At 41.6% G+C, this 25,109-nt stretch overlaps 1 protein-coding gene across 3 annotated transcripts in view; it reads right to left on the reverse strand.

Moving 5' to 3' along the window:
• Positions 1-25,109, reverse strand: part of Lgr4 (leucine rich repeat containing G protein-coupled receptor 4) — a 97,444-nt gene that overhangs the window by 51,618 nt on the left and 20,717 nt on the right. Inside the window, exon 1 of one of the 3 annotated variants that reach the window (XM_085834589.1) lies at positions 19,451-19,602. The exons of the other annotated variants lie outside the window; for them this stretch is intronic. Within the exon in view, the coding sequence (XP_085690715.1) occupies positions 19,451-19,458 (8 nt within the window). The 5' untranslated portion in view covers positions 19,459-19,602. Of the gene's footprint in view, positions 1-19,450; positions 19,603-25,109 lie in introns of those variants that run through there. 3 annotated transcript variants of the gene reach the window in all.

The raw sequence follows: 25,109 nt of genomic DNA on the forward strand, positions 1-25,109 counted from the left end.
TGTTTTGTTTGGTTTGGTTTGGGTTTTTTGTTTGTTTGTTTGGTTGGTTGGTTAGTTTTTCTGTTATCAGCTTGAATGAGGCCATCTAGTCAAACCCATTCATTTTCTTTACTGGGCATCTATTGTGTTTTTTACTTGTGTTCAGAGACACACAAAACAGTTACCCTAAAAAGCTTCATAAAGCAGTACAGAGACACGAAAGACCAAGAGGAAATTATTAAGTCGGACAAAAAGTTGAAAAACACTCTCAATAAACTCTTGTAGTTCACCTGAGGTGTGCTTGTAGTTGCTGGGGTAGACAGATGGCTCAGTGGTTACATTTGCTGCTCTTGCAGAGGATCTAGGCTCAGTTCCTACAACCATCTGTAAATGCTGTCTGAGAAGACTGTACACCCTCTTCTGGCCTCTACGGCACCAGGCATGCACATGGTATATGCATATACACACATATACATAAAAATAAACAAGTAAATAAATAATTGTATTTTAAAAATATAATGGAGAGGAGTTACTTTATAGAGGGCTGTTACATAGATCTGTGGTCTCACTCATTAGGTTGTAGGTTGACCATGTTTCTCAATAAAGGCACATTATGTATGCTGAATAATTGAGTTAATTCGTCATTATTCAAAGCACTTGCTGACCATTAGACCATTTGCCGTTGCTGTTTCCTGACGTACCAGTCCAGTACATCCCCAAACCCTTCTAAACACTTTGTTCTGGTAACACAGGACAAGAAATGAAATCTATTTCACTTGTGACAAATGTCATTGTTTAAAAGAAACAGTGAATTGCCAACCTTTAAGCTAAGTCCATCACATAGAAGACTAACTATTGATATATGAAAAAATATTTTATAGAACATATTTATATAATATATATTTTCAGGATATAAACTATAGTCCACACTGGATTACTTTGCTTTTTTTTTAAATACCACTGAGCTAAGCAACTGGTATTATGAAGTCTGTGAGAAGAATGTTTTCTAGGAGGAAAGGGTAATATAAAAACATCAGGTTCATTGAAAGCTGAGAAGCATCAAAGAATTAGAGAATTACAAATAAAAAAATGATCAAAAAAATATGATGACCAGGAGAGCCAACCAATATGAGCAGGATGGCTGCAAAGCATAAGAGCAGCTCCTGTAAGCAGAGGCCTAGCACAGCCTGAGGCATTTTAAGTGACCTTTAAAAATCACAACTTTAATCGCATGAAAAGCTGCTGGCATTTAAGCATGCCCTGCGTGATACAGAAAGATCATATATAGGGCAATGAGACAAATTCCAGGACGAAGGCTTCCAGCTCTCTTGATTTTAGCTTTCTCCTCTGTGAAACACTTTGTACTCAGTAACTTCTAAGGCTAAAGCTGTCATTAATGACTCCCACTTTAGCATTCCTAATCCTGCACATTCCATGCATTAGTAGAAAATAAGAATCTTTCAGATTCATATTTTTCCCATCTCTATGTGTGGGCTCCTTTGCTTGTGTTAGCAAGGGTGTGAATGAGTAGACTTAAACACACCCTCCTTTAAAATTATAAGAGTTCAGCAATTAAGAACGACGCATGACTTCATCCCAAACATAATATTTTATGCCATAATTGTTTATGCTCTTGATGAAATAACACAGCTCAGGAGACAATTAGGGTGTGTTCTTCAGAGAGGCACAAGCCTGTAAGTTAAAGACAGCCCCACACTGCTATGCAATCTCACACCACAAAGAAAAAGTGTTGTTCTGTTTAAAAGGCATGTTTTTAAAGAAATGGGGGGAAAAGAAATAATAAAACTGGCAAGGCTAACTCAATATTTTCTGATAGTGGAAGAAATTCAGCTTCTTTTTGGTTAGTTTTCCTTGTTGTGTTTTTAAATGAAGACTAGTTTTCAAATGTGGGATAAACTCTAAGAGGGAAAAAAAAATATATAGTATCTTTAATACCAGAGAATAAAAGCCAGAAGTAGAAGAGCCTTAGTTTCCACATGATCTCACTCGCTGCCATCTGGCATCATACAAAACAGAAAAGGGTTAAAACTATGATTTGTTTTTTTCTGGTACTTAGCAGGCATTCTTTGGGTGTCAACAGCTGTTCTGGTAGCCCTGTGATGACAAAGCAGTGCTCATTACCAGCCAAGACACACAGACCAAATGCTATTTCAATAGACCATTTAACATCAACAAGAAGTAGTGTCAGGATCACCGTCTGGGCAGATTGGAAACACTCAATTACTTCATCCTAGCAGACAAAATGCACTATTCATAAGGAAAGCAACCCAACAGCATGTATTATGGTAAATATTCTAATTAACTAAATGGTTCGTGCTTTATTATGGCTCATTATTTATTATACTTATTAACAGGGCTGATAGGAAAACATTACTTCATGGTTCTTGCCTTCAAACATGTATACCCACAAAAAAAAAAAAAATCTATTTAGACGCGCAGTTTTAAACTTCAGCTCACAACCAATTAACGGGTTGTGAAATCATTTTAGTGCTTCAAAGCCAACTTTTTAAAAATTAAAATAGGTAAAAAAAAAAAAAAACAGGACAGAAAAAAAATGTCAGGAAGCAAACAAAATAAAGGTAAGGCTAGTCTGTGGAGACTGATTTAGCACGCATGTGTATCTGTCTTCCTGACTGCACAGTAAAACTGCAGCTAGGCTGGATGTCTCCTGTGTCCTCTCTGCTGAGGTCAAGGAACTGACTATTCAAATCCAGTACCGATCATTCGCCATGGAAACAGCGTCAGGACCACAGCTGCTTTCTCAGCACACAAAGTTGCCCCAGTGGATCAAGTAACGTTCAATGCCTCTTTCCTTTCCTTTTGCTCCTACTTTAGTACTTTCTCCTATTATGGGACAATGCTAAAATGACCCAGAACCATCAGAAAGGATGACGTTGAGAGTCCAGAGGTATCGAGTGCTACCACTTTAACATGCTCCAAGAACTGATGATAAACTGAGCTAGCTACAGCAGATTTTCATCCTGCTACCCTAGGCTGGGTTGAGAATGTTAGAATTATCTTAGTGTTTTGGTTTGGTTTTTTCACTTGCTGGTCATAAATGGTTATAAATAACCTTGACAAAACCACCCTAGATAAGGAAATGTAAATTCTAATGTCCCAAATACAAAAGGGAACTACCAATAAGTGGCCTGGGCAACGACAGCTCTAAGTTCCAAACGCTGAGGCCATAACCTCATTTTATAGGAAAAATATTCCGAATGGTGAGTCAGGAAGTAGGCTGAAGGCCAGTGGCCCACAGTCATAGCTTACACAGAAAAGCAAATGCTCTCTTAGGATTCGGCCACCCCGTAATGCAGGCTGGTGGAGCAATCACTTCCTTCATCAGGTCACGAGGAGTCAAGACACTTCTCCCTAACGCTACCAGCACTTCACCCTTCTCTCCCCTCTCCCTTTGCACATAGTTTTTTTTGTTTCAGTTTTTAATTTGTTTCCTGGTTTTGATGGCCATTCTCCAAAACTTATCCCACCCCTTCAACAATTGCTAAAAATTGTAACTGAGAGGACAATTTCTCTTAACTCTGAAAAGATGCACATGGATAATGCCAAGTTATAAAAACTCATTCAGATAATGTCTTTGGGGATTACTTACAACTCTTTAAAATCACTGATGATTTATTCAGGGCAAAAGAGGCCTTGAATCTCTGGAAACCATGGTTGGAAAAGATGAGCCTGCAAGATGACTCAGCTGATGAAGGAGCCTGCTGCCAACACAGACCAACTTCTGGAATGTACCTGCTGACCTCTATGCACATGAAATTACACACACATGTAGATAAATAAATGCAAACTTTTAAAGCTCTCAAAGCAGGTTTATGATATCCTCGGGCTGCCCTACTTAAGACAATTAATTTGTAAATGTCACAATATACAACAAAAGTTCTTTTTGACTTTTATAATGGATGTGGGTTAAGTATTTCTGTTTATCTGGACAGTAAACTACGTGCTGCCATGAGATTTGCTTAGCAAGAATCACAACCCCTCTCTCCCATTCCCTGCTTCTATCATTGTTTTTTTTGTCCAAAGATTATTCAGAGTTGTTACTTTATACTTTACTGAAAATCATTACTTTATGACATTTATCTGGAAAAAAAAAACTCTCTCGAGCCTGTATATGACTAGAAAATAAACTCTTGCAATGAAACCCATATCTAAGACTACAAACTCACTCAAAAACCAACGGCATACCTCTGATGCCAATTCCATCATAATTAAAAAATGTTGAGCTTGGGGCTTATCAGCTCAGGCAAGGAGAATGAAAATACATCCGGGTCAACCTGATACAATCCTGGCTTACATTTACTGTCCCAGCACAAATATTGGTAGTTCCCTCTCCCTTCACACACATACCTTTTTCACTTTGAAAAGTATCCTGAACTGAAAAACAAACTGAGCATCCTACCAACAGCAACAGGTACAGCTGATGGTGGTAGACGGGCTGCGATGGAAGAGGTAAAAGTGCGGGTCACACTGGGAAAAGACTTGAATAAAATAAGTTCCTCAAGCTAGAGAAAGGACCCAAGGATTTGAAGGGGTTTGCAGCCCATTAGGAGGAACAACAATATGAATTAACCACTACCACCAGAGCTCCCAGGGACTAAACCACCAACCAAAGAGTACACATGGTGGGACTCATGGCTCCAGCTGCATATGTAGCAGAGCAAGGCCTAGTCGATCATCAATGGGAGGAAAGGCCCTTGGTCCTACAAAGGAAGGCTCTATGCCCCAGTGTAGGGGAATACCAGGGCCAGGAAGCAGGAGTGGGCGGGTTGGTAAGCAGGGGGTGGGGGGTGGGGGGAGAGGGGGTTTTCAGAGAGGACCAGGAAAGGGGATAGCATTTGAAATGTACATAAAGAAAATATCGAATAAAAAACAGATAAGTTCCTCATCACATGACAGTATGGAAGTAGCCATATGGTAACCATGAATCAAGAGTTGGTAGAACGCAGAGATCTCTTTAAGGACCTATGTTTTGCTCACTATTTCATACCACGCCTCTAGCACAAGCAGTGTTCATAATATAGTATCTATAGAGTAAATGGCAGCAGTCAAACCATTAAAATCGTCACATAGCGATCATACTAAATACTTAATACTTGCAAATAAATTCCATGCTTGAACATTCTTCAATGCTTCAGAGAGAGCCAGAGACCTGGTTGTAGGAAGAACAGAAGGGTGCGTCTAGAAATGTGGGGTCTCCTACTCGACATACACTAAGAACACACCACTCCTCTTGAACCACAAAAGACATCAGTGACTGACTTCTTCCGTGTCTACTGCCATAGCCAAATAATCTCACATGCGAACACATTCAGGAACAAGCAAGAAAGAGTAACATTTTCATTTAAATATAAGTTACTGGATTTAAAAATAGCTTGGGAGGAATAATACAAAACTGAACTTTCAGTAAAACTAATTTTACTGCCTCAAAATTTCAAAATACAGGCTTTGCCCTATAAATAGCACACCCAGAACCACTGAACTAGAAAGCATAGTGGTTAAGAGTTTCTCCCAGAAGCCAGGCCAAAAGCCTGTCCGCTCACTGGCTGTCCAACCCTGTCCAAACCCTATAATCTCTGTTCCTTGGCCCTTACTTGTGTAAACAAGAACGATAATTCTGAGCTCAGAGAATCACTGGGAAGATTAGGTAGCTTGACCTCTGGCCAAAGCCAGGACTGCAAGTCCCCTCTGATAATCTGCCCTGCTATCATTCAGTCACTATCTGATCATCTCATTTTAATAACGAGGCCACGAAGTACCAGAAGCATTAAGTAATTAATTAAAGAATCAAGATGAAAATCTAAACAACAAATCCTAGGAGTCTTTTAACTTCCTTTAGCTGGAGAACTTTTTTAATAGAAGTATCTCAGAAGTATGATCCAGAATGGGGGGGGGGGAAGGGGGCAATTTCTCTCAGAAACAATGCATAAATGGTACAAACAATGAGATTTGGACCCTTCCTCCCATTTCCCCAGTAACACTGGAAAGGTAAACATCTCTTTAGGCCCACTGATCAAAATAATGGAATGCCTCTGGCCTGCTCTAAAGACTAGGATATACTCTCTTGTAGGAGTTAATTCAACTGAGCCTATAATTAGCTGACTAGGAGACCACCCCTTAGGAAGACTGATTCACCTATGGCCAGAGGAAATGGGAGGAATAACTATTCCCTTAATGAGAGAATATACTCACTCATCCTTCCAGAAATTACTTCTCCATGCAGCCACTTAGGTATAGAGCCTCTACCATGCAACCTGCTCATTTCTCTTCTGGCCAAAATTCTAAGCATGGTTTCCCTGGATTTTCTCATTCCTTCTCTGAAACACCCCATCCACCTGTTTATTACACGGCTGTTTGCTGACCTACATGCCAAAACATGCCAGCCTGACAGGACCCTAACGCAAACGATGAAGCTCTCCCTATTCCTTGCCTTCACCGCTCCTCTCCTGGCAGCTGCCTGCACTCCTGCCTCTTTTCTCAGAAACTAATGTAACTGTCTTCAAGTTTCCTTCCAAATCTGCTTCTAAATTCTATTATTAACAAGACTAAGAATCCAAAAATGGGAATCCAGCTTTTCCCGGTAACATCAATTATCATTAGCTACAATTAATATGCGCTAATAAAAAACATTTTTAAAAGCCAGAGGCAGCCAAATTGTAGTTAACAAATGAATCTTTACAAACAACACAAACACATCAAAACAAATGAGGACTATAAAGCCTCTTCCTACTACAAATATTGCCCCCCAAAATGTATATTAAATTTAAAATAAGACAAAAGTTCTACCAAAGGATTCTGAATATTTTTAATGTGTTGGTGGTGGTGTGCTCAGTTTTAATTAATAAACGTTTTGGGTTGTTGATCTGCAAATTCTATTACCATGGCAACTTAGGCATTACTTCTGATCTTGATGGGAAGAAAGCAGTTGTAGTCAAAGGGGTGGGCAGTAAGGGAAAGGGAAAGGGGGAAGGCAGACTCCAAGGCCAGGCCTGTTCAGGAAACAGCATGAGCAATGTGCGGGGGAGCCAAAAACAAGATAGAAATATAACAGCTTCAGATTCTAAGCCACGAAGTCTGAGTGATAACAGGTTTGCAGATGCGAACAAGATGAGGACATACTGTAAAGGCTGCTCTACCGAGAGCAGTGGTGGGTGCACATGCCCCACACTCCTAACTAGTTTATTGAACTTTCACACTGATTCTCCTCTGCTGGCTCACAAGACTCAATGTTAGAAGCAGCATTCCCCCCAAAAGTGGCTGCAACACGAATGCCAGTGAGATTATTCATGAGGTCGAGGGGAATTCCCTTTTTCAGAGCCCTTGGGGGAAAGTTCCCTCTGACCTCCATTCCAAGAATAGCTGTGTTTCTTCTGTACAACTTGTCCTATCCTCTGGACAGTGCGGAACGACAGATGGATCCTTCCCTCCCTCCTCCACCAACTACTAAGACTGTTTACAAATGCATGCATTAGGCAGGTGATTCAGTAATTCCTACTTCTGACTTAGCTGTAGGAGGAGCCTCTAGTCCTTTCTTCCATTTATTCTGTATTTTATTTATCAAAACACTATCGTGAATTCATTTTAGAATCAAGTAGGTGGTAGTGTCTTTTGAGCATTCTCATGTGCCTGTCACATATAAGCCGACAAATGTACAAACACTCTGCCTGGCAGTATGTATGAAGTGAGAAGTCAAGAATCCCGAGACTGCATGCACGAGGAGGCCTAACATTTAAAGAGGACGATGGGCAGGGTGGCACACACCTGGATTCCCAGCACTCACAGGCAAAGGCAGATTTCTTAGTTCTCGGAAGGCCTGGTCAACAGTGTTTCAGGACAGCCAAGGCTACAGAGAGAACCCGTGTCTAGGGGGTACAAAAAGAAAAAGAAAACATGGAAGGAGGAGAAGAAAAGGAAAGGGGGGTTAATGTGGGAAATTCTGCTGTGAGTGATAATACAGTCCTAAACCACCAAACCAGTACATGGGGCAGAAAAGGATGGAGTGACGGGAGGATAGATAGAAAGACTGATGGGCAGACAGAGAGACAGAGATGGAGGAGTCCAGTCTAGAGGTTGGAGGAAACAAGTTGCACTTGGAAAATGACCCAGCGGCATTTTTGAATAACATGCTGTCATATAGAGAGACAACAGTAAAAAAGGTGAGTTGGTGCTTTGGGTCTTGTAACGTTATTTAACAGGAAGTAGACCACTGGACAGTGGTGGCGCACACCTTTAGTCCCAGCACTTGGGAGGCAGAGGCAGTTTGAGGCCAGCCTGGTCTACAGAGTGAGTTCCAGGACAGCCAGGGCTACACAGAGAAACCCTGTCTCAGAGAAAAAAAAAAAAAAAAAAAAAGAGGAAGCAGATCTCAATTGACATTCAGAATTGATTGAGCTGAAATGTCAGGAAGGAGGAGCAGCTGCTGAGGTGGGCAATGCACTGAACTAAACCTTCAGGAGTGGTTGCACCTCCTATGCAGGAAGGGAAGAAGACGAGATGAATAGCTGAGGAGACACTTCTAGAAGGAACTCAGTTTGAAGTACAGAGAAGGAGGGGAGACAGCAAGCAGGAGAGATTAACAAGAGAGGAAGGTCCTGTAGGAAGGGATTTAAGCAGAGACAAGTCTGCATTGACAAAGGTAGCCAGGAACTCAGTAACTACAACAGCCACAGGACTTGGTAATGGGATCATTTGTCAATATGACTATCCCAGCATGAGCCTCATCTATATTAACCATGACTAGGATTATTTCCCCCTTTATTTTGGCTCTAGAATAGAACAAAGAAAAAAATTTTTTTTCCTGAGGTAAACTGGGCAAGATTTAAAAGACCAAAGGAAAAAGAAACTGTTTAAAGAGGATGTGTGTTAACATGTGAGAGAGAGAGCGCCTGAGGTGGCGCTGACTGGGCAAGAATCCCAAGAGTCAGGAAGGGGGACCCACTCTGAGACTGTTCCTCAGCAGAGCTAGACTGTACATCAGCGAACCGATGGGGCTCTGCGTGAGCTGGGCGTCTGCAGTGCAGTGATAGGCAGCTGGCATCTGCTCCAGCCTTTACGTTCTGGATAATTTATTCTAGGCTCACTCTCATGTTGAATCTGTTCCTCTCACTCCCACATCACAACTATCGATTTTTTTTCCTAGTGTGTTTTCCCAGTTCTTTCTCAGCTGCAGTAATTAATTCGAATACGCCATCACTTAACTGCCAATCAAAGCTCCATCGAGATCTAAGGAGAACAATAGTATGCCTATATGCACAGTCTATTAATTTAAATTACCAGTTGAGTCACTACATGCCAACAATTAAGCAATGACACACACAGAGATTATACTCCACACTAATATAACTAAACCAGAGAGCTCAGAGAACAAGCTGTCCTGGCCAGCCAAGCTTTCCAGAGAGCTGAAGGTTTGCCTGCAGGGGACAGAGGGGTAGGCAATGACACAAGTTAAGTTGATGATGAATGTTTTTTCCAAAATGGTCTCTGCACTCATCCCCTTTAAAACCACACATATAAAATGTAATTCAACCTTTCATGGGCTTTCATTATGAGCATTCACTGCTGTGATAAAACACTGGATGCATCTTTAGGCTCTCCTCCTTTTGTTTCTCCACCTCGTCTCCACTGCCTGAACACATCTCCTCCTCCTCCTCCCACAGTCCCTCTGGCCTCCTACTTCAGTCTCCTGTCTTGGTCTTCAGCTTTCCATACTCCCTCCCTCTCCTGTTCAGCCCACACATAGCTGCCAAAGCAATCGTATGAAGAAGCAAACCCAACGATGGGCAGGGCTCCACCCTTGCCTCTCTGTGTGCTCTCCATCGAGCCCCACTTGAGCTTGCTCCTCCATCCCCAGAGACACCATGGCAGACCATCCAAGCTTAGGATGGCTTCCTCTGTGGCTAAGGCTCAGACCTCATTATCAGCCTGGATTGCTTGTCAAGACCTAGCTCCTTCTGCTGCAGCCTCAGCTCTGACTTCTTCCTGTAAAGTGACCTCCATTCAAATCTGCCTCACTGCCATCCAGCCTATCTCTCCTCTCTGTGCCTATCATTTAACTTATGTTCTCTTCCTTAGGGGAAAAAGTACTTCTAAGGTTGGAAAGATGAGTGCACAAGCAGGAACTGAGATTCCCAGCACCTTACAGACAAAGCAAGCATGGAAGTGCACACCTGTAATCCAGCGTCGAGTGAAAGAAACAGGAAGAGCCTCTGCTTGCCAGCCAGCAAATCTAGTCAAGTCAGTGAGCTCGGGTTCAAAGACCTCCTCCTAAATGATGGGGAGCAATGGAGGACAGCTAGTATTGATCCCTCCCTCTCCGTGTGTGTGTGTGTGTGTGTGTGTGTGTGTGTGTGTGTGTGAGAGAGAGAGAGAGAGAGAGAGAGAGAACTCTCATGGAACACATTCTGTGAGCCAGCACTAACAATTCAGATAGAACTTCACAAAGATTGTTTTAATTCCACCTGGGGATTTGATAAAAATTAACATTTACTGGCATTAGCAAGTTCAGGTTCAGAGGATTCTGAGGGTTACTCAAATGTGAGTGCCCCTTTGGCTGACACCTTTCCTGTAATGGTCTTCGAATTTACAAAGGTGATAAGATCTAATATGTCTGGGTCACCACAGTTTTCTAACTCCTAGTTCAGCAAGTCATAGACTAGAGGTACTGGGGTAGGTGTATTATTTCAGTGAAGCTACAGAAGTGAAACTACATAACCTTCATGGATGTGAAATGGCCTGATAACATGCTTCATTCTGCAAAGAGATTTTCTAGCACGGACGGTTCTTTGTGTAGTTTGGTTTGGTTTGTTTCAGTAATTCTTGGGTCACTCTTTCTCTTCCACATTTCCCAGCTTTCAGAAGAAATAATTACGCATGTAAGGTGAACAGTCCTCATAAAACTATATATACACTATGAATTTTTTTCATCGCAGGCAGAACTAACCTAATGGAGAAAAACACCAGCTCTGCTTCAAGGCTCAGATATTCACATTCAAACTCCACTTCAGATTAGCTCTGTGCTTGTTGTCACTACCAGGGATTCAACCTAGAACCTCCAGAAGGCTGGTCAAGGGCTCTACCACAAGGCACATGCCCAGGGTAGCTATGTTAGTCCTTAACAAACAGACTAACCTCTGTGCCTTCCTTTAGTTTCCAAAATAGTGAGCCATGCCGTTTACTTTACACACTTGCGCTGGGGATTAAATAAAGTAGCTTGTGTCAAATTCGTGGACACCATTGTCATTCAGAAAGTACTTCTGCACACTCTGATAGCAACTGCTAAAGTCTAGACAAAATCTTGGCCCAGGGTGGCCAGGACAAACAGTCTGGCTACAGCAGAGCACTGCCACACAATCCTAGACAACCAATGAAAAGGCATGAAACAAGCAGGAGCACCAACCCTCTGCAACCCTGCAATTCTTCCAGTTCCCCAAACAGTCTTTACCAAGCTTCCCTAACCCTAACGTTTCTGATAACCCTTCCCATGTAAACAGCCTCTTCCCTCAGCCCTCCTGCTCACCTGGCTTTGAAAACTGGAAGAAACAAAGAATTTGTTTAACAAATGAGACACTTTCTGAGAGCCAGTGCAGGAGAGACAGGAGAGCAGGGAGCTCACTGAGCCCAAAAAAGTATCCAACCTGAGAAGGTCTATCTTCTAATTCAGCAACAGTACTTAAAACGCAGATTATTTCTGCTCTTTGGATGACATAGGCAAGAAAATGAAGAGAAAGGAAAATCACAGCAGAACAGTTGACACAAGACAGCAACTTCCGAGTTACACGGGGCTTACACACAGTGGCACACTTACAAATAGTGCCCTTGAATACATCAGCCTAATGTCTTCCAGGAGCTCCCCCCCACTGCTGCTGGGGTCACATTTAAATTCTTCCCCACGCCCCTGGAAGAATACGAGACTCTCTGGATGGGGCCTTGGTTTTCTTCTGTGTACCACGTAAATTGGTATGTTCTGGCTAGATCCTCCACAACAGCTGGTTTCTCCCCCATATTATTACACACTAGGCCAGAGTCACACAAAACTCTGCCAGTCTGCAAACTGTTGGCAGCTGACAGTGGACCAAACAGAAATGCTGAGTGCTCCTGTCATCCCAATAGGCCAAAGGTCCTTTATGTATCAGAAGAGAAATGCTGGGAATTATATCACGGATATTTTCTTTTCTTCCTTTTGTTCTCTCTAAAAAAGTAATCCTGACCATGTTTTCCAAGGTACTAAGCAACACAAAATCAGAAACATATCCCAAAGCTCTGAGCCATCATCCTTCTTCCAAGCAGGAACCACCTCAGACTTCTCTTCTCTCCCACACCCCAATCTAACGTGTGCAAGGCTCCTTTAGAATACATCCCTATTTGGTACACACCTTGTCCCCAACGCTGATAAACCATCACCACTGCAGCTACTAAGAGTGTTTTCACAGTTCTACACAATCAAAATGTTCATTTTAGTGGTGTGTACACCCCTTGCACCAAGGGAGCCTGTTTCCTTTCTTTGTGCTTCCCTCCATGTGGTACCCAACAGAAGCAGGATCTTACTGTGTGGCTCAACCTCTGATTTAAAATGGGACTTAAAAATTGGAATATGGCTTCCAAGGGCCATGGCCAATCCTAGCGCACGTGGCCCAAGGCGAGTTTTTTTTTTTTTTTTTTTTTTTAACCTCTTTTGAGTGCCTAGCTTGTCTTCTGGGATGTGAGGCCAGTATGGTATGTAAAGCTTTTCCAACTCTAAAATTAACTGGTGGCTTCTTGTTTTTTGAAAGGATAACAGGTTCTCCACAGGCAAATTTGGAACCATCTGTTTTACCACAAGGCTGGGAAATAGGAAAGCAGTTTCTAAATATGAGAGCCCTCTAGGCACTTGACATTATCTCTACTCTGCATACACATACAAGGCACCTGTGCAGAGTGAATGCAGGACCCTAACATAGAAACTTCAAACTTTGCCTGCCCCCAGGACAGAAGGACTGAACAGGGACAGACCTTAACACTCACGCTGGGGAGGACACTGACATTGACGACATGTGCCCTGGAAAAGGTTGAGATTGAAGAAGCTTCAGAACGCAGGCAAAGGAAAGAGAACAACATCTTCCTGACTATGGAGCCACAGTCAGTGAACACCATCTGCCTGACTATGGATCCACAGTCAGTGAAGTAGGATCAACACACGGGAACAGAGAGTAACACCTCCCGAATCTCTAATGGGTGCTTGGTCTGGGTCTGGGTGCGGGGTCTCCTTTTAACTCTTTTGTTATTGTGCTTGCATTGAGATGAGGCTATCCTCAAACTTGCTATCTAGCTAAGAATGACCTTGAACTCCTTATCTTCTGTCTCTGCCGTCTAAGTGCTAGAATTTACAGGCAGGAGCCACCATGCCCAGTTTAAGGCCTCCTGCATGATGGACAAGCATTCTATAAACTGAACTACAGTGAGTCTTTTTTTTAAAAAACTAGTAACTCTGGTCTTACTTAAACCAAGATAAGAAGATGGCATGGAAATCTATCGACTTTCTATTATACTGAGCTGTAGGGCCAATTAGATTACAAACTATAACCAGTGACTGTTTAGTAGGAGAAGTAGCTGCGATGTTAGTGCCTACACCACCATCATGTCCCAAGGACTACCGAGAAAGGATTGCTAGCACACATGTCTCTCCTAAAGCTCTCATACCTTACATGAGGTATGAGAAGTATGGGGCTCATACCCTATAAGTTAATGCAATGCTCACCCTACCCACAAAGTGCCAACATTCAGGGAGATCAATATCAACCTGACAACTTTATTTTAACATACAGTAACATTTACAAAATAAACTCTGTGCACGTTAAATGAAGCCAAAGGTATCAAGTGATATGGTATCAAGCCACTGATATGGGCCAATTTCTCTTAATTGATTTCATTAATACACACACACAGAGAGAGATAGAGACAGAGACAGAGAGAGACAGAGACAACGAGAGAGAGATTGAGAGAATCCAGACTATAGTAGAACCCTACAATGAATCATCCAACCCCAAAATATCAATGACAAAGCTGAGAAACTCTGATGTGCAATAATCTTAGCATTTTCCAGAGTGGGTTGCACAAAAGACCTATCATATGTACAGTTCTCAGGCATTTAGCATATTCAGATCACCACACAACTCTCTCCACTATAGAGCCACAGAATTTTTTATCTTGCAAAAGTGAGTGACGTCACCCATTTCCTATTCCCCATCTGGCTGGCCATTAGCAGTCATCATCCTACTTTCTTTTTTTTTTTTAATTGGGTATTTATTTCATTTACATTTCCAATGCTATCCCAAAAGTCCCCCACACGCTCTCCTACCCACTCCCCCACCCACCCACTCCCACTTCTTGGCCCTGTCGTTCCCCTGTACTGAGGCATATAAAGTTTGCACGACCAATGGGCCTCTCTTTCCACTGATGGCCGACTAGGACATCTTCTGATTCATATGCAGCTAGAGACACGAGCTCCGGCGGGGTGTGTGTGTGTGTGTGTGTGTGTGTGTGTGTGTGTGTGTAACTGGTTAGTTCATAGTTAATCCACCTATAGGATTGTGGATCCCTTTAGCTCCTTGGGTACTTTCTCTAGCTCCTCCATTGGGGGCCCTGTGATCCATCCAATAGCTGACTGTGAGCATCCACTTCTGTGTTTGCTAGGCCCCGGCATTGTCTCACAAGAGACAGCTATATCTGGGTCCTTTCAGCAAAATCTTGCTAGCGTATGCAATGGTGTCAGTGTTTGGAAGCTGATTATGGGATGGATCCCCGGATATGGCAGTCTCTAGATGGTCCATCTTTTCGTCTCAGCTCCAAACTTTGTCTCTGTAACTCCTTCCATGGGTGTTTTGTTCCCAATTCTAAGAAGGGGTACAGTGTCCACACTTTGGTCTTCGTTCTTCTTGAGTTTCATGCGTTTAACAAATTGTATCTTATATCTTGGGTATTCTAAGTTTCTGGGCTAATATCCACTTATCAGTGAGTACATATCATGTGAGTTCTTTTGTGATTGGGTTACCCCACTCAGCATGATGCCCTCCAGGTCTATCCATTTGCCTAGGAATTTCATAAATTCATTCTTTTTAATAGCTAAATAGTACTCCATTGTGTCTCTCTGTGTATGAATTTTACTATTATAAGTACTTCATACAAATGAAGCCATACAGTATATATTCTTTTGTTACTAGTATATTTTACTGAAACAGTAACTTTGAGGTTCATCCATGCTATAGTAAAAAGAAATATTTCCTTCCTAAAACTGAATGATATTCTAACTCTATACATACTACTTTTGATTTGTCCATTGTCTATCATGACATTTGGGGTATGTCTTATCTATTTACTATTAAGAATAATGCTGCTGTGATGAGAATGTGCAAATATGTCTTAAAGATCCTGCCTTCGTTCTGAAGACACACCCAAGAGCGGAACTGCAGGACAATCTGGAGATTCCATTTTAACGTCTTGAGGAGCCATCACACTGCTTTCCAGAGACGTTATAGTCCCTTGAGTATGTTCCTGACTGACAAAATTCCCAATGTCAGAAGTTTCTCCATCTCCCGTCCTCTAACCCTTCTCTTCTGCACCGATCTATGCCTTGTCACAAAGCGCACAGTAAACAAATCCCTGGAAAACTACAGGAAATGGTATTTCTATGTCAATAGTTACCTTTTCATTTTCTTTGATGTACAATCTCTCTCATTCATCTTAAGCAAGGTAGGAGGGTCTGAAAAAGCCCAGAGAACGTGAGAAGAAACACACCTGCCTGCCCAGCAGGTGACCCTTCGTCAATAACCCTGCAAGTCACAATGACGCCTACCTATGAAACCTGAGAAAAATAATCCCCACACCACCTTGTGTTTTCTGTGGGCACCTGTCTGTATTCTTTGAGTCTCTTCCTGTGCTGGAGATCTCTTATTAACATGTACTGTTTCCAAAAGCAGTCTGGTTGTACATGGTGCAGTGCTAGAGACAGACTTTCAAGTTCAAGTTAGAGCATTTTGAGAAAGATACAGTTTAGCATATTTAAGCACAAGACACAGAGGGTCCAATATGTTTAAAATGAGTTTGAATTCCAGTAAATTCGTGGCATTATTTCCATAAAGACCCTTAGGCTTATGTTGGGCTTTGACAATAAAGGGTGATTTGTCTGGAACTATTTGGAAAGTAACATCCCACACATGAAGAACTCCAGGAAGCAGTGATCTGGGCAAAAGTCAGGCATCATCACCACAAAACTAGTTTCCATCAAAGCAGTACATACGAGCAACTTCTCTCCACCGCTGAACCGTCTACCTGAAGCCAGCAGGAGCTGCCTGTGAGAAGCATGTAGTTTGGGGAACACTCAATTAGTGCTTCTTAAACTTCTCCATCTACAACCCCTTTCGCTCAAGAAACTGTTACCTGATCTCAGGCATATCAGCATACAAATCAAACATTTGCTGATAAGAAATCATAAGTTCATTTAATATCAATCCTTTTTGCATATATATAGCTTTGCCAGTAATTAAAGACTAGAACAAATTTATACAATAATAAGATAGATGTGCCTGTTTTTCAGTTAAAGAATTAAATATTTGTTGCATATTTGATACTGTAGGAAGCTGAGCACCTAACTATTTTTTAGAGTTGGTCGATATTTTAATTTTATAATTATCAATGCTGAGATAAACATGTAGTCCAATCAGGCAGAAGTATACTTATGGCCATTAAACTGCTGGATTCTATCCTAATCCTATGCCAATATTCATTTAATGATTTTTTTTCCTAATGAAACTAATTATTTCAGTAGTTTTAAGTTCAAATTGTATATAATACAACTCAAAGATACAGTAATTTAATGTTCTTTTTTGGGGGGATAGTTCGAGACAGGGTTTCTCTGTATAGCCCTGGCTGTCCTGGAACTCACTTTATAGATCAGGCTGGCCTCGAACTCAGAAATCCGCCTGCCTCTGCCTCCCGAGTGCTGGGATTAAAGGCATGTGCCACCACTGCCCGGCTCCTAATTTAATGTTTATTACCAAGATGAATAATAATAGGAAATGTGTAGTCTTTACAAAATTACATCCATTATGCCTCTGTCAGAACTGAGATATTTGTAAATACAGGAAAAAAAAAAAAAAACAAAAACACTGCAACTCATAACACACAAGTGACAGTCTCAAATTTGAGCTAAGCAAGGTATTTTAGCTAGCATTCTTTGTGCTGCATAGCCGGAAACCATAGCTATAGTGAAGCTGTGCAAATATCTTGGATACATTACACATTTGATTTTGAATTAATGTTTGCTTGTCACCCATCCAGAAACCTTTTACAGCTGACACATATTTCATGACTCCCACATTCAGTTATTTGACCCCATATGGTCACACAGTGTAAGAAGCTGGGCAGTGAGGCATTTCACAAAACAGTGGCATAGATTACTAAAAGGATTCATCGTTGTTAAATAAAAAGTCAACTTTGAAAGAACAACAGGGTAAGAAGGATAAGGATACTGGTGAGACAGGAGAAAGAAAACTCAGCAGGCTCTAAGCTGACCAGTGATGGAGTGGGGATATGAGGACTCAGAGATTGAAGGTTTCATAAGGTTGAAAAATTTTATGAATTTAGAATAATGAAGAGATCAAGAAGAGAAAAAAAAATATTGAGGTCAGAAGTAGTTAGCAGTTACAAGACTTGCACAGTCCAAATGTGACCATGCGGGAAATAGCTGAAATAGGTTTGATGTACAAGAGTGTCAAAAGGATTATCTAGGTGAGGTAAATGATAGCATCTACAGTAAGAGACAGAAGGGCAGAAATGATCAGACCACGAGCTTGGCTGGCAAGTGAATGGCAGAGGACCTAACTGATGACAGCTCTGGTGTGGAAACTGACAGGACTACAGCATGGGTGAGGCTGGAAGTGAAGACAGCATTCTGATGACTTGCAGGCAGGAAAGTGGAGAGGCAAGAATTCCAATGCTTGGTTATTCCCTTAACAGTTCAACGCGGCCAAGCCAGTAAAGAAACTGAGGATGCTAGGAAGCACATCAGCCTGAGTGAGCGAGCTGTTCAGGGGCGCAGCGAGAAGAGGGGGAATGATCCCAGATGAGAAGAGACACACAGCTCAGTTCCAGACCATCGCTTCTGCAAAGTCTACAGAAAGAACGACATGCTCTAAACACAGGAGCTTCAGAGTTCAACACTTATTCAAATGATAGCTAGGTTTATGAAACCACACAACCAGGATATGCATCTCGCCATAAAATTTTACTTCATTTTGTTTTAAGGCTTTAGGGACTGTTGGTGTTTGGGTTAGAAATGTTTCCCCCAAAACTCTCGTATCTGAACACCGATCCCCAGCTGGTGTGGCACTTGCTGACTGGGGAGATTGAACAATCTGAAGGAAGTGGAGGAGGCTAAATAGAGGAAGTGGACTGCTAGGGAAAGGCCTTTAGTCATTTACACCCCCCAGCTACCTGTTTCCACTTCCCAATTCAACAAAGCCACTGCCTCCTACTCCTGCGGACTCAGGCTGAGGGGTTCCCTCCACCACACCTTCTCCACCACGACAGACTGAAATTCCCTTACATCATGAGCCACAGCAAACTGCTCCTGCTAAGTATTTTCGAAACAATGACGATTAAAGCAAATGTATGGACCGCACTTTCTATTTTAATGTGGCGATATCAACAGAGTGTGCTTATAAGTAAAATCAGATTAGGATGTATCCATCTTCAGAAGAAAACTGGAAAGTGAATATGGGTTCCATTTATTTCCTGCCAATAAATACAGAAAGACCTAAGAAAGCCCAGAACAGTCTCTCAAGTAGCTTCGGGGAACGGTTCCCAAAAGCAAGGCAGTAATATACATATCCTTCTCTTAGTAGACAGAGCCATGCTGATTCCGTTCCTAGCAAAAGATGGACTTACTTTTAGATCACCTGAGAAAACTAAAACGAACGGCCTAGAATTTTACTAAAGGGAACCTTATCATGCCCCACAATCCAAAACCATTAAAATGAAGTCACCCCAGACCCCCATATGCCCGAAGCCCAGATGCATCTATCAGTAAACATTCATTAATACCAAGACCCAAGGGAGAGTCCCCCAGCTCATTCTTACACTGACGGGTGGGGCCTGGACTCTACACTAGGGTAGGTGGTCTCTGGGATTCATCTGTCCCACTTAAGAAGTCTGTATCAGAATAGCTCGAAGCTTACTCAAGACCACTCCATCTTCCACTGATTGCTTCCTACCTTTAATAAATTATGAGTTTCCACTAAAAGTTAAACAGGAAAAGGCTGAGAGCTGCAAACGTAGAGTAAAAAAAGATTTCTAACACCGAATCCTCACATCAAAAGATGCTAAAATATGCACATGTGAATTATACACAACATATTTGCTATTTTCACAGAGAACTACAGAAACAGCTCAACAAACTCACCCTTCCATGATAAATTCCAGGGCATATTCATAACAAAAGTCAGACAGATTTTGTTTTCAGTCACGTAGTTCTATAAAAATAAACTGTCATCACAACATCCTTGCAGGAGTAAAAGGCCATATTTGCCCGCAGTTAAATCCAACAGCAGCTGTTCTATGGAAAAAGAGGGCCCAATAATTGGCTTCTTTCACCTCTGTTAATCACGAACAAAAGTGTCATTCAGTTTCAAAATGGACAAAATGGTCCAATGGATGGTCAGCTAGCTGAGCCAATGGGGTGGAATAACAATAACCCTGTAGCATTTTCCTTTTGCCTTTTGTTTGGTCTTTCAAAGCCCTTAATTAAGACCTGCACAAAGCACTCCTCCGGGCTTTTCTCAATGAGGCATTACATGCCTGTTTTCTTGTATTTAAAGAAAAAAAATGGCAGGGATTTTCTGAAACACATTAAACAGAATACACAATTTCCATTTATTTGCAACTGAAATACTGTTAAAATTTTAGAGCTTAAATATTATCATAAGTAACAAAGCAAGTTCTTTCCATTCCAGGCTTGGGGAGTGGGGGTTGAAAGAAGGGTTGGTTGGAAGGGAATGGGAAAGCAGGGTCAGGGGTTAGGGAGGGGAGTGCCAACCCCAAAGTATTGTCCAGCCATTTCTCCAGAAATAAAACTGTGAGCAGCCATAATTTAGAAAGATCTAGAGCTGTGTCTTCCATCTTTCAATAATTTAACATACATAAATGGAAAGAAACCGCAAAATCTATGAGAGGGTCTTATGGCGAGCGAGTAGAGGGCCGAAACAGGGAGGTAGACGCTAGAATCAAATGTACTTCTTAGAAACTAATTTCAAAAAAATATCCCCAAGAAACATGAAGTATTTTTAGAATTGAATACTCTATGTAAGAATATTGTGTGATTCTATAATTGATTTCTTTTTCTATCCCAGCCTCAACAAAGATTCATCTAATTATGGTGGATAAGCATCAGAATGTCTAAGCTTTAAAAATATCCATGGCCTAATTAACTTTTCATTATCCAATTTTCTTTTTGCACAGATTAAAAAGGGCTGTTGTGTTCGTTTTTAAATGCTCTGAAATATAATCTTTCCGGGTTGTAGGCTGTTCTGAAAATACCTACTCCTGCCCATAATTTGTGACCCCCCCACCCCCCGCCCCAATATCCTGAATGACAGCTTAATGTGACAGCTTCCTTGCCACAATTCACCAAAGGGGAGTGGCAGGTAGAGTTCTCAGAGAACAAACACCTAACAAAGCCATCATTGGGGGAGTTACTTTCAATCTGTCAATCTAATCCATCAAGTTGAATGTGCTCCACTATTCTCTTGTAAATGTGCTGATTTCAAACAAGGCAGAACCTGGCAGCTGCCCTGCAGAAGACTAAATGACCCAGCTCAAATGTCACCTCAGCTGGGAAGGCTTCCCACTCCCAAAGCAAAGCGAGCTTCTCCTCTTGTTCCCACAGACCTCAGTCCAGCGCTTCTGTATGGCACTCTCACATCGATTCTTCTTGGACTTTTTTTTTCCTTCTGTTAAAATTTTAGAGCTTAAATATTATCATAAGTAACAAAGCAAGTTCTTTCCATTCCAGGCTTGGGGAGTAGGGGTTGAAAGAAGGGTTGGTTCGAAGGGAATGGGAAAGCAGGGTCAGGGGCATCATCTGTGGACACTTGTGAGCCATAGGGAAAAGGGCACATGGCCCAGAGTCAGAGAGCAGGAGTCCAACCCCTGGTTAGAAACTATAAACCATGACCTTGGATGTACATTACCAACATGTTAAGCAAATTAAATGTTTTACATCAGTGCCACAGTTTAACAGGGAATAAAGACCTCTCCAATGAGGTAGTGACAATAAGGTGAACTGACAAATACAAAGCGGAGTATAATTCTGGTGCCTATGAAGGCTCTGGTACACATTACACAGGTAGCCCTGTCCTAACATCCCCCGATTCTACCCTTGAATACAGCAATACACCTGGAAGTACAATAAGCACATACTTTGCTGATGGCATAAACTTTTGCTAAGCAGGTTAATGTATAAAAACTCACAAGTAAAGGACAACTTCCAATGTAATTTTTCCATGGCCTTCAATTTCTTCAACATAGATGAGTGTGTATATATATGTTACATGCAAGAGAGAAAGAACAGCGAGCGAGAGAGGAGCTAAAGTCGGGAAGGAAATAAGAGTTAGAGTCTCCAAGTAAGGCCTGATTCTAACCCTCCAAATGCTCACTAATAATTCTAAGAAAGGACTTAGCCAAATGTTTACTGTATATTTGACTTGTGTATTTCCTCAATGGTGTATTAAATCTTCGTGAAATTAAAAAAAAAAAAGATAACCAAGGCTCCTGCTTTCTGTAAAGAAGAGAAGCTTTATTTTATTTTATTTTATTTTATTTTATTTTATTTTATTTATTGCTTGCTTGCAATGTTGAGGCTCTAACCTAAGGCTTCATACAAGGTAAAGAGGTGCTTTCCATACCCAGGCACTAATATAGCTAATATAACTAATGTTATATTTAATGTACTTCATTGGAACTTATCATTCTCACTAGTCTTCCCCACTGCATTACAAACACATGCTCCAGGCCTGTGGTGCTGTAATTACAGTCACCATTCTCTGTAGCCAATGGCTTAAGGAAGTTTGAATCATGAATCAAAAGTATAACAAAAATCACTGTCTTCTTCATGGGCCTTTCAAAGACCTTACCATTAAACACAGGAATACAGAAATCAAATACATTTGATTATATGTAGCAGTTCCACTAAACCCTAATTTAATGAAATCATTACTAAGCTAAAGACATTTCTACATTGAAATAAACCATCTGGAGCTTTGTTAACTAAAAGGAAATTGCAGAAACAGAATGAACTTGCTGTACATTTATTCACCGCTCAACTCATTTTAAGATTCAACACTAACTTCACAAATCTGATGGAAGTTTTAAAGGCACAAATACATATTTGCATCTGAAAACTCAAGCATCCCATGGTTTTTACAGAGACTAACACAGTAATAGAAAACCAACCACTGGTGACTTTCTAGCAAGGTGGGGGTGGGGGGTGGGGGGTGGGGGGTGGGGGGTGGGGGGGGTGCTTCCTTTCCCCTCCACTCTAAACAAGTCAGGGACAAACTTTTCTCCCTCAAATTCAAATTAAAAAAAAGCCATCACCCATGTAACTGTATTCTTTCCTCAAGTGCCTGTGGATAAACAAGGAGAGGAACTCACCTAGCTAGCGCTGTCTGACCAGCATACAGAATTAAGTTGTAAGGACAAGCCAAACTGTTTACTCTCACCATGTACAACAGCTAAGAGAAGATAGCTCTGCCTTCTCAACACAGTTCAGATGGTTCTGGCTAGCTGGCAAATAGTAAGTGATTACTTTAAAAGTAAATATAAGCCGGGCAGTGGTGGCGCACGCCTTGAATCCCAGCACTTGGGAGGCAGAGGCAGGCGGATTTCTGAGTTCGAAGCCAGCCTGGTCTACAAAGTGAGTTCCAGGACAGTCAGGGCTATACAGAGAAACCCTGTCTTGAAAAACAAGACAAAAAACAACAACAAAAAAAAGTAAATATAAAAAATTTTTAAAGCAACAAACAAGCCCCCCCACAAACAAACAAACACCTCATGATTTCCTGAGAATAATCTATGTTAGCTACTGGTAAGAACTGTCTCATTAATGAGGGGATTGCTAGTTGCCATACTGCTGAAAAGAACCCTAGGGTTGGCCAGATGGCTCAGCTGAAAAGCCAAGTTCAATCCCTGGGACTCAAGAGATGGAAGGAAAACCAACAGCCACAAGCTGCCCTCCAACTTCTGCACAAGTGTTATAGCTCATGCGTACCCAAACACACATGTGCCTACACCATCACAAAGCAACCATACGTGTGTATGTGTGTGTGTGTGTGTGTGGTGTGTGTGTGTGTTGTGAGTGTGTATGTGTTGTGAGTGTGTGTGTGTGTGTGTGGTGTGGTGTGAGTGTGTGTGTATGTGTATGTGTGTGTGGTGTGTGAGTGTGTGTGTGTGGTGTGAGTGTGTGTGTGTGTCTATAGGCTAGCTACTTCAAGCACATTAAAATTACTTTTGAAAGGTCCAATAGTACTACTGTTATCCTCAGGTTCGTTTGCATGATTTCAGTTATCCATGGTCCAAAATTATCAAATGGACAGCTCTAAAAGTAATCAATTCATCCTTAGAGTTTTAGATGGTATGGCCATTCTGAGCAGCACAGTAAACTTTCCTATTACTCTGTCTGATCCTGGCTAGGACATAATGGGCCATCCCACTGCCCGTAGCATCTACACACCAGTTTTCATCCCACAGTAGATGAGCTGAGATGACCATCGTACACGTATGCGTGTCTAAGTAATCCAGCTTCTACTAAATAACGGCTAATGCAGCGATTCTCATGCATACTTCTGCCCTGCCAAGTACGTGTCTATATGAAAAGCTAAAAGTCCACACTTCAATATGGCTGGGGGGGGGGGGATCCTACGCTGTGGTAAGGCTCAATCTTCTACCTGTGAAATTGTAGCAAGCCAAAAAGGTGTTCAACTTTTTACTGTCAAACACCCAGCTTCAAAAGTAAAGTCGTCAGGGCTGAAGAGATGATTCACTGGTTAAGAGCATTGGCTGCTCTTTCAGAGGTCCTGAGTTCAATTCCCAGCAAACACATGGTGGCTCACAACCATCTGTAATGGGATCCAATGCCCTCTTCTGGTGTGTCTGAAGACAGTGTACTCACATAAATCTTTTAAAAAAAGAGCCTGGCTAAAGTAAAATGGTATTAATTTTGTGTGCATTCACATAGGATTGTGTGTGTGTGCGTGTGCGTGTGTGTGTGTGTGTCTGTATCTTCAGAGGTTCCTGCTATGCTTCCTCCTCAATCCTTAAGTGGCTGGAACTGCTTTATTATATACATCTCTTCAAGTACATGTTTCTGACATTTCTCAAGTTAACAAAATAGGCTGGTTATAACTGGCTATGCTACCTTGTATGCACAGAAATTGAACATAATCTTGCTACAGGAAACATCTTTAAACACCCTTCAATTAAGTCTGATAAATTCAATATCCAGCTTTAGAAGTGAGTCGCTACAATAATTTCACAAATTGAAGATTCATTCTTACAGATGTCAGCATCCTTGGTATATTATTTTTCTTTATGAAATCAAGATTTTTGGCTTTTCATTTTTTTTTTTTTTTTTTTTTTTTTTTTGGTTTTTCAAGACAGGGTTTCTCTGTATAGCCCTGGCTGTCCTGGAGCTCACTTTGTAGACCAGGCTGGCCTCGAACTCAGAAATCCGCCTGCCTCTGCCTCCCGAGTGCTGGGATTAAAGGCGTGCGCCACCACGCCCGGCTTTGGCTTTTCATTTAAACAAAGCCCTTTGCATTGTTTTTAGGATGAACACCTGATTTCCCCCAGCATGCTCCTGAGGCTCCACCCCTACCCTCACCCCATAGATACTGGACTGCCTACTACTGTTGAAGGGAATGAGACACAAGAGGATATTGTAGAAAGAGGAGCAGGCTAAAGTTAAAAATAAAACCTAAAACCTAAAAATAAAACCTAAAAAGTAATATTTGACAAACCTTACAATCTGTCTACAAAGACATGGCTGTAACTACTTGAAACAAAGT

This window comes from Mus caroli, unplaced genomic scaffold (genome assembly GCF_978045245.1).
Source record: "Mus caroli unplaced genomic scaffold, Mus_caroli_1 scaffold_2, whole genome shotgun sequence".
Lineage (NCBI taxonomy): Eukaryota > Metazoa > Chordata > Mammalia > Rodentia > Muridae > Mus > Mus caroli.